The sequence below is a fragment of the Diadema setosum genome, chromosome 10 (genome assembly GCF_964275005.1).
Source record: "Diadema setosum chromosome 10, eeDiaSeto1, whole genome shotgun sequence".
Classification (NCBI taxonomy): Eukaryota; Metazoa; Echinodermata; class Echinoidea; order Diadematoida; family Diadematidae; genus Diadema; species Diadema setosum.
In genome coordinates this window covers 26,674,883-26,685,699 of record NC_092694.1, presented here as the reverse complement: position 1 = coordinate 26,685,699, position 10,817 = coordinate 26,674,883, and the positions used below count along the sequence as shown (strand labels likewise).

The 10,817-nt window shown below is 37.0% G+C and overlaps 1 protein-coding gene across 1 annotated transcript; it reads left to right on the top strand.

Moving 5' to 3' along the window:
• Window positions 1–1,240: 1,240 nt before the first annotated feature.
• Window positions 1,241–10,504, top strand: LOC140233897 (lactadherin-like). Its single transcript, XM_072313985.1, has 4 exons — window positions 1,241–1,370; window positions 8,144–8,275; window positions 8,970–9,181; window positions 10,343–10,504. Exons 1-4 carry the CDS (start codon window positions 1,322–1,324, stop codon window positions 10,502–10,504), a joined length of 555 nt encoding a protein of 184 aa, XP_072170086.1. The 5' UTR covers window positions 1,241–1,321.
• Window positions 10,505–10,817: the final 313 nt, after the last annotated feature.

The following is a 10,817-nucleotide window of genomic DNA, read 5'->3' as shown; positions in this document are numbered from 1 at the left end:
TATTGCTACGCCTCCTCCATTTCTGTTTCTATCTTTTCGTAAAACTCAAATGCCGTCAATGCATATCTGTTCATCACATATTGAATCATCAAGCCATGTTAATTCAACGAGAGAATATGAAAATCATTCTGACTGAAAAGGAGCTTGATTTTCGAGAAGACTGTATACATTCGGGTGCAAGATCTTCAAGCGCTTCAAGTTTAATTAATCATATTTCAAACAATTATTCGGAATACATTGTGAATGAAATTCCGTTTTTGCACCATTTGTGTAATAGCCATTGATTGCATCTAACTCCATACCATTCAAATTCATGAAATTCTTCCTTGCAACTAATTGACAAATTGCCCTACATCGACGTAAATAAGGACTGAATAGATCAGTGCTTTAGTAGTAGCCACGATAAATATTCATGGGCGTACCCATTTGAAGGTTCGAATCCTGCTCGAGTACGTACGCCCATCACTGCCCATGTTTGTTTGTTTGTTTGTTTATCATGGCTACTACTGAAGCACTTATCAATCCAGTGCTTATTTACGTCGATGTTGAGCAATTTGTCAATCAGTTGCAAAAACTATCATCCATGAAACTAACTGAGTGTTTTATAGAGTATTGAGAGCATTCCCAGTTTTAGAAATACGCACACTATAATCAAAACCCCGCGGACGTGGGGAACCACACCTCAGCCGCTTATTTTTCAGATTCTCATCTTTTTTTTTTTTTTTGTGGAAGCGCATTGTCAAAATTGACACCACTTTTAGCAAGGTGTGTTATCTCTAGGGTGATGGAATAATTCACTTCCACAAATGGCTACCTGCCCCGCCACCTTCCCCTATTAGAGAGACGCTTCTTCTGATGTTTCGAAAATTCTCTTATTTGAGGAGTTTTTGGGTCTCAATGGGGCCCTAAGGCTGGGCGGGATGGCCATTTGACAAAAGAGTCAGTTAAAAAAAAGAAGAAGAAAAGATGGGTACACTTTCGATGCGGTAGAATACTAGTACCAGAAAGGGATTGCAATGATGCGGTTTGCGTATGGGCACATGTGTGTTGCAATTAGTTTGTGTGTTTGTTTGTTTTGTGTGTGTGTGCGTCCGTGCGTGTTTGTGACTGTGTGTGCATGCGTACGTAGGACCTCCTGTTAGAAAAATTTGGAATGCGCAAAACATACCCTTGGGAGAGGGACTGTTTTTACATAAATTCTACCGCGGCGCCGAGGGGAGTCAGACAGTTGACAGTCCGTAAAACCGGTAGGACGAGAAGGTCTTTCCAATCTTGAGTTCTCTCTTGTCAGTGGCTCGCGGCCCAAGCTGTGTTCATCGTCATGGCTAGAAGATTCATCGTCAGTCTTCTGCTCCTATCTCTGACATCTGGTATGCATCCTTCTTTTCATATTATCGTTTTGTTTCTATCCTGAAGAAGTATATCTAGTCTATTCAAATGACAATTTCATATTTGTTGAGGCAAAAACTTTTTTTGGCAATAACTTTAGCTACGATCGCAAAGTTCTGTATCAGGCCCTTGGTATTGCACAACGGGTAATCGGCCTTTGAAGTACCCGTCAGAAGCTCAGATATCCGTTATAATTTGAAATGATTTGTGATTTTTCTACCTTATGTTAAAGTCTTACTTAGGCTTGGGCGAGTGTAACCGAATAGTAAAGGAGGAACGTGAATGAAGTTATAATCAATTTTATCACTTTTAATAAAAAATTATATGACTCACATATTCTAAAATTTCAAAGAAACCACATAAAAATTATGCAATAAATCTGGGAGTACACCTCTCATCACCCTTTGTTTTTAGATGATGTGAGTCACTTTAATGATAGTTCATTATACAGTAAGCATTTCATCATTTAAGTTAAGGCGGTGTATGACTTGCACGTTTAAATTTCTCTTCTTATTTTTTCTCACTCTCTATTCGAATACTTATACCCTTGATTTGTTTGTGTGTGTGTGTGTGTGTGTGTGTGTGTGTGTGTGTGTGTGTGTGTGTCATTGCACATTACGATGTTCGCATTAAGCTGGGTTTTATTTTCCCGTAACTTTATTTGGAGTTGGATAAAATTAATCTAAATATCTGTGTATGACTGCATTCATTTTCAGTTGCTGTTTTTCAATCCAATACTTATTTGCCAATTTGAAAATGTTTAAAGATTTTTAATATGTGAATTATATATAATGAATTTGTATGTACATTGTATATGAGGGTGTGTGCGATTTCCCTTTTGTTGATGCCTTATCTTTGTTTTTAAAGTTGGTGTTATCAATTTTTATGATAATGTAATTATAGTGTGGCATTTATTTATTCATTTATTTTTTTGGTGGGGGTGTCAATATAAATCAGTTGTTGCGTAAAGTGATAGTTTGTTTTATTTCTTTTCCTTATGTCTCCCTGTAAAGTTGTAAAGCTGTAAAGTTTGATGTAAACTAAATAATTATGGTTAGTCTTTGGACTTTTATTTGGTGTTTTATTTGTAATAAAACCGAAATTGAATTGAATTGAATTTAAATTCTTTCAATTCATAATGTTTCCTGCGGAGGCATTTGACGAAGATTACCCTCGCGACCTGGAAGACCAAATCTTGAAACTGCTGAGTTCTCATTCATGTAACTAGATTAAAGTACTTCGATAATTTGGAAAAAGACGACACCAACCCTGGCTCCCAATATTTGAAGAAAATTGAGTCTATAACATAATCTCATGGCTGAAATTCATCACGCCATTTTTTTTTTATTTCACTATTTACATAATAAATTTTCTTAATTAAAACTGAACTAAGGTTGCGTAGCATACTGCCATTGGTATAACCGCTGTAAGATTGTTTTTCCCCACAGGTGTATGAAATAACTTCGAATAGAGATTTAATTACTGAACGCTGATTATTTTTTCATTGTTATTTCTTTTTTACCTTATACAATGTATAAAGTTATGGAAGGTCACAAAACGCAGCTTCGATGGATACGAACCAGGCACCTCAGGGTTGAGCCACAATAGCTCCGATGTTAATGAAAATAGAATACTTATAATCTCTAGCAATGCCAGTTAAAAATATCGTCATTGATATCCTGGTGAGGAGTGTCCTTGTTTAGGTCTGAGTGTAATCTCTCCGAAATTGAAATAATAATGTCTCCGCCAGATTAGTTTCCCCAATAATAAGTTACATTACGAATCTCTCAGACAGCGCTGTCCTTCAATAATAAAGGAGATGATTTCCCAATCGTTCCATAATTGATATACATCGGAATACATATTAAGAGCTTGATCTTAAAATGGGCAATGTCGTGAATATGCACTATTTTCTAGTATTAAAGTCCATAATCAGATACAGTTAGACCAATAAGTTATGATACATGGGCACGCACAGCGCACGGGGCCTCATTGCGGTTGCGTGCAGGTTCGTGCGACCTCCAACAGGTGCGTATGTGCCAACACCACGCACGGTAGCGTGCCAAATGGTACGCACTCGACGGCGCACAGTGGGCCAGAGAGATACCAAAGTGCGCCAAAAGTCACTTTGGGCACTTGGGATTTTTTAATTTTTGACATGCGCTCTTGAGAGGTAATGCTTTGAAGAATATATCATTAAAATATTTGAATCAGGTATGTACTTTAAAGGGGTATATTTCCTACCTGAAGTAGCAAAATACAATATTTTAAGAGTTTCAAAGCAAATTGTAACCTCTTTAATAAATAAATAATTTCAACATGTAGTTTTTGAGATATCAACCTGTAATTTCTCCCACATATTTCTTAGAGTTCATTTTACGTTATGAATGCCATAAAAATGCAAAGAAACTTAATGTTCATGAACATTTTACGCTAAATATCCTGGAAAAGAGGCTAATTATTTGTCTTTCTAATATATCCTAATGAAAAGTTTAGATTGCCACGGATTTCCAACTAAATTTTATTACCACCACATTTCCTGATGTCTCGGCTTTAAGCTGATACCAAATTTGGCTGCCACCTTTTGCCACTTTTTGTGTTAGAGCCGATTTTCCGCGACACATTATGCCTATTTTGGACCTTGCAGCCGCTTAGGAATGCTGTTATATCAATATTATTATCATACGGGGCCGCATGAGGGTGGCATTTTTTTTTATTCATTTATTTTTTTTTCTCGCACGTTAAAGACACAGAAACATGACTAACACTGAATAAGAGGCAAACAGAGTTATAACATACATGTATAGGGCTAGTCCGGCACCTAAAAGACTCCTCCTCCGAAGATAAAAGAGTACATAATTGCACATAGCCAAGGCCATGTAGCCATATTGTCCATAATTGTCATAGCCACTACTGTAAACATAGCTATTCCCACTGCGATACATATTTTATGGACACGTAAATACATGTACTTCGATGCTACTCTTGACATATGCTGATAAACCGTTAAACACCAAAACACAGAGATTTTATTCTCATCGGCTGCTCGTTGGAAGCAAAGACTGTTGCTTTCCGGCCGCTCAGCAAAGTGTATAGTATCGCAGTTTGTGAATCCGATTGCAGGTCAATGTCAGACATTGCTCGCGTGATCCTCATCGGACGATCTTGCCTCATCGGATCATGCCTGACATGTCTGACATTGACCTGATAGGCGACCAATACAAGTCGGATTCATCAGACTGTGATCCCATACACTTTGTGGGTTGTCGGAAGCAAAATAACTTTGCTTCCGACGTCTGATGAGAAAAAAAAAATCACTGTGGAACGTGGATGAATGTATAATTTCATATGATTGTGATTTCGATAAATTTTTCATTAAAAAAAAATCTTATTATTCTAGCTTTTCCAAGTAAACTTTCATACACGGCAGACTCATTCTTAGCTGCTAAGTCATAACCTTTCATTTTCCTGATTACTGACTTCACAATTTGTTATCCTTCCATTTAAACTAGACAAAATGGTTTTTGCGCTTGTATGAATTGATATGGCATAGGCCTAAGGTTATATATGAAGTCGAGAGATAAGAACTATATCGGAGATTGATTTTATATCGCGCATTTATGTCCTGCTATAGAATAAAGTGAATAAATTCACCCAAACGTACAGCGTACGTCATAAACTTATATTCTAATTAGTTTACACGGACAACAGTATCATTTTGCAGTACGTGTGTAATATGGAACTTTCAGCATAAATTCGATTCTTTTAACGAAACCCGAATGTTTATACACTTTCTATGACATGTAAGCATCGTGTATTCAATGGTAGTAGATAAGCAGTGTCAGTGAAGGTGAAAAGAAATTAATCTTTAAAGAAAAAAATAACAGCCTAAGATTTGCATTGCTTTATTCGTCATTTACAGACAGATTTTTGGTAGCCAATGAAAAAACAGCATCACAGTGACGTCATATGAGTTTGAAATTATGTTCAATCAATTCTACGCCCCTAATTACCTTAAGGCACCAAATTTGGGTAAAAAGAAACCACGGAATATAATTTTGGCGCACTTTGAGCTCATTCTGGCCCACTGTGCGGCGGCACGCAGCTGCACGGAGGCGTACTGACGGGCACGAAAGTGCACGGAGGCGCACGAGGGCGCACGGAGGGGCACGAGGTCGCATGGGGCGTATAGAGGCGCACTGAGGCATACGCACCCGTACGAGGCGGCACGAACCGGCACGAAGTAGTACACACTCGATCGAACCTGCACGCAACCGCACGATGCGGCCCCGTGCGCAGTGCGTGCCAGTGTACCATAACCTAATGGTCTGACTGTATCTGGTGATGAATATACAGTCAAACGTGCCTAAGCGACCTCCTGCCTATACCGGCCACATGCCGTATACAGCCACTAAAAGCCATTCCCTCCGAGAGAAAAAAGCATATTATGCGGAAGGCACCTGTCTATGGCGGCCATCTGTCTATAACAACCATTTTTTGGAAGCCTCCCTTGTAAGGCCGCAGCTAGGCAGATTTGACTGTACAATATTGTACTTGAAAATGTTTAAAATGTAAATTATTTAATTTGATTTGTAGAGAAAATTAAAATTTTAACATGAAAACTTAACTTCTCACATAACAATGCTCTTCTTGAAGTTACAAGTAAAGACAATATTAGGAAGATTTGTTGTTTTTGTGTATTTTTCCAATTCTATTTGTAAAATTTCTCAACTCAGCAAAATGGAGTCAACTTGTATCGCGATCTAAACTCTTCATCGATGTCTGTCTGTCTGCTGTCTCTCTCTCGCTCTCTCTCTCTGTCTCTCTCTCTCTCTCTATATATATATATATGAAGGGTTTGTTTGCAAAAACCGATAAGTCCATTTTTGAAGATTTTGAAGTACGAGCTCTGTCATAAAGTACAAAATAATACCTTTTAAATGCTACATTGGTCACTACATATAAAGGTATATTTTTGAAGTTATGGTCAAAAGAAGCAAAAAATTTCTTATTATTCTCTTTATTTTTCTTGACCTTTAATCGCAAATATCTCCATTTGGCAAATATGGACTTATCGGTTTTTGCAAACAAACTCTTCATATATATATAATACACATACATGCAGTGCGTATAATGTACTATTATGAATAGGTAATCCAACTTTACAAGGATTTTGTTTCATATTGTCAGCTATGGAGAGCTCAATGTTGGTTGTGAGGAAAGGAAAACTCTTCTTCTTTCGACTGATAGCTATTCTATCGATAAATGTCATGCATGACGGAACACATAAAATTATTTGACGACACTGACAAATTGCACTTTTTCCTAGTTTGTGTTATCCTGAAGAAACAATGAATGTCTCACTGAATGGATGAGATCTGTCAATAAAAGTGGTCAAATTAACAAGACAGCCTACAATGTACACCTACTGCAGTTTTGTTTTTAGGGTTTCTTCCGACCTTTTATCGTTCATGACCTTTAACATTGCCACGTTGTAGATAACTTTGTTACCTCCAAAAAGTTGTCGATAACTTTGTTACTTCCAAAAGGACTAACCCATTATCCATTTTTTTCTCTGTGTACTAAATACGAACAGATATACCGGGTGTCCCCCCCCCAAAAAAAAAGAAGCGGAACGGGGGATTTTCAGTACCTTACGTTCTAAAAGTGATATATTTAAAAGAGCATGTTCCGCAAAAGACAATAACACAAATATCATAAAATTTGGTTTAGGACTTTTTATTCTACGCCAGTCTCTGTAATTGCAGTCATTTTCAAATTTCGCTGGATTTTTGCGACGTATGAGATAATAATTTGGGTGCGACACGCGTTCCATAAGGCTAATTGTGTAAGCTTGTTGATCCATGTCAACAAAGATACAGCTTTCACATTGGGCGCGGGGCAGGAAAAAAAAAACAGTTTGTGTGTGTGTGTGTGTGTGTGTGTGTGTGAGTGTGTATGACTGCATTTACAGAAATTGGCGTAGAATAAAAAAGTACTGAACCAAATGGAATGATTTTGGTATAGTTGTCTTCTGCGGAAGATGCTCTCTTTAATGACTTCAAAAAATATATCACTTGAAGAACGTAAGGTACTAAAAATCCACTGTTCCGCTTTTTTGGGGACACACGGTAGCCTATATAGAATATAAACCTGCATTCGTACAGGCTGGTCTATTTTATGGCCACTTTCATTGACAGATCTAATCCATTCGGTGAGACATTTATTGTTCTTTCACGATAACAGTCAAGTTCGAAAAGCAACAGATTAGTCAATATAATTGGTTACCAGTGGAAAGTGGAAGAGTTCTTTCCTTGCAACCAACATTGTCCTCTCAATAGCTGGAAATTATGAAACATTAGCCCACCAAAGTTGGAACATAATTATTTGATACGCACTTATACATATATGTATATGTATATATATATACATATACATAATATGTATATATATATATATATTATACACACACTGAATATGTATCTATATAATATATATATACATATACATAATTATTGTGTATTATATCATATATGATATTACCTCTGACTACAACATGTAACGATCAAAAGATTATTGTATTTCAAATGCAAAAATACAAACAGAAGATGAAGAGAGAAAAAGAGAAGTACATTTTGCGAAATCGTATATATAATCATTTATATATATATATATATATATATATATATATATATATATAATGCATAATACATATTTCCAAACAAACATATTGTTTTCTTTCCCTGTCACATAGCCATAGCTGAGGGTATCACTCCCGCGCAGATGGGCATGGCTGATGGGTCAATCACAATAGACCAGCTGTCTACCAGTTCTTGCTACCAGTATCCTAATTGCGCAGACCGGGCCAGACTGAATCAGAATGCTGGTATGCGAAAGAGGAAGTGCTGAAACTCTTGTTTGAAAAAAAGTCAAATTTCCTTTTCTCTTATGAAATATTAAACTAGGATAACTCATTAGTATATTATAATATATCATAATAAATAATCTGAAACGCTATGCGGAGAGTGCTTTTCTTATTTTCAACTCCTATTCCATAGTTAAACTTTCACAATGTTAAGACGAGACTTGGAGTTACGTATTTTGTTGCAAAGACATCCCACCTGTCAGAACACGTTCGAAGATTCACACTGGACTCAAGTGCACGAGGGCCTCACCAGGCTTTCAGCATTGCAGAATTGTCCAATACTTCAAACAGAAATTCTATTCATGGCAAAATGGTAACGTAAATACGTCGATATCGGTCAATTTGTCAATCAATTGCAATGAAACCATCCATCGACGCAGGAATTTCAATAATTTGAAGAAATGCTGTTCCGTTTTTGTGTAACATCGGTTGAAGTACCAATATGATAGACTATAAAAAAACCACCCAAACAAACAAACAACCGAATTAAGGTTATATCTATGAAAACTCACAAAAGGTGGTACCCGAGAATCTACAGCCGACAGTTTACAACAATGCTGTCTTCAGATAAAAGTTATGGGAGGAATAGATACCTGTAGATAAAGGTAATTCCTAACTGAAAACGGAAAAAAAAAACGCTTCTTGTTTGCCTCAGGAAACGGGCGTCGAGGGGCGTGGTGTGCGGCACGTGACGATTCGTCACCATGGATACAAGTAAACTTTGGAAAACGGAGACTTGTCTCTGGAATTATCACGCAAGGCAGGGCTGACCATTACCGGCAGTGGGTGAAAACGTTCAAAGTTCAGTACTCAAGAGGCTGTAATGGCGCCCTGTCGGACGTGAAGTATACCTCTGGTGCTACAAAGGTATTTTGTTCTTTTAAATTCATATTTTATATTCTTTTTGCGGCTTCAGAATCATCTGATGTATAACTACAAAGATTTCATGAAAATCAACAAATTCCATGTGCCTGACTGATACATGAGAACAAATAAGGCATATCTCAATGCAACGTTAGGTCACCTTCCAAACACTTTCGAATATGTTAAGGGAAAATAAAAGCCAATCGTATTGATATGAAATGGCTGTGAGTCAAACTGGTTAAAAATATTGAATAAAGATACTGATAATAAATTGTTAAAAAACAAGTGAGAAATCACTGGAAAGGGCTTTTTTCTCTATCTGCTGATGAAAATATATAAAATGAAAAGAAAATGGTGTGTTTTGTGATCAGATCCTTCATCAAAAAAAGGCAATGCAAGGATTTCATTCTTTTCTGAAGAAGGTTTGTTTTAATAAAAAGCTTATTCATTACAGATTTTTTTCTCTCGTCCATTACAAAGACTTTGTACTTAAAATGTGATACCACATTATTTTAAAAACCAGTACCAATAACCAACTTATATTTCACCTTTTCAGAAAGTGAATTGGTTCTGTAACTAGGATATTTTTTCATCAAGGGGGAGGGGTTAAAAATCACGGAGACAATCTCTTATGTATTCTCATTAGAGGTTAACGAGAGGTGGGATTAGCATGTGGATGATAAGAATAAATCAAAATTCTCGTGTCGTAAAGTGAGTTTATCCTTTATTGATCATTTTTTTTTTGAAATGTGTAGTATCAACGTCTCAGAGGATGTGACAATTTCTAAAGGCATGGGTAAAGGGGGGGGGGGGGGAGGGTGTAATCCAACAGCCTGCTTCCAAACTGTATCCGGACTATAGCGAACACTCCTTCTCGAAGTATCTTGCTCACTATTCAATCCGACTCACATGCACTCTTAACCATGAACCCTACCAGGCTAGAGCTGGGTCCTACCATGGGCTAGTATATAGCAACATGGATCAACTCATAAAGGTTATATTAAAGGTTAGTTTGAATTCTCCCAATCTACTTAAACCGAATTGTCGGCCCGATGATGATGATAATGTATGCATATCTGCGTGTCTGTTTCTTTGTGTTTGTGTATTTCATTGGTTATTAGTTGTTCATGCAATGCTCATGTTTTCCTTTCATTACTTGTGCAGATATTCCAGGGAAACAGAGACATGAACACAAAGGTTACCAACATGTTCCCTAAGCCAGTCTATGCATGCATTGTCCGAATTTTGCCGCTGACTTGGCAGAGTCACTGTAGCATGAGATTCGACCTGCTTGGAGACGGTATGCCAACTGACGTACATAACTGAATGTAATTTAAACACAGATGAACTGGATATGCGTTAATGTAATGTGTATCTTTTTTGTTGTTGCTTTATCCTAATAGTTTTATTGTCAAGACTCCTGAATTGAGTCTGAATAACAAGTTAAGCAAATGTGAACCTGCACCACAAAACAAACAAAGAGTCGCCAGGTATGAATTTTTAGTTAAGACCATATTCTGAAAGAGGAGACTTTAAGCTTTAAAATGATGTATAACTCCAATCAAATGGACTCTCCTAACCTATCTAAATATTGAAAAGAAAGCACAAACTCGGGAAAAGTGTGAACTGAGAAAAGAGG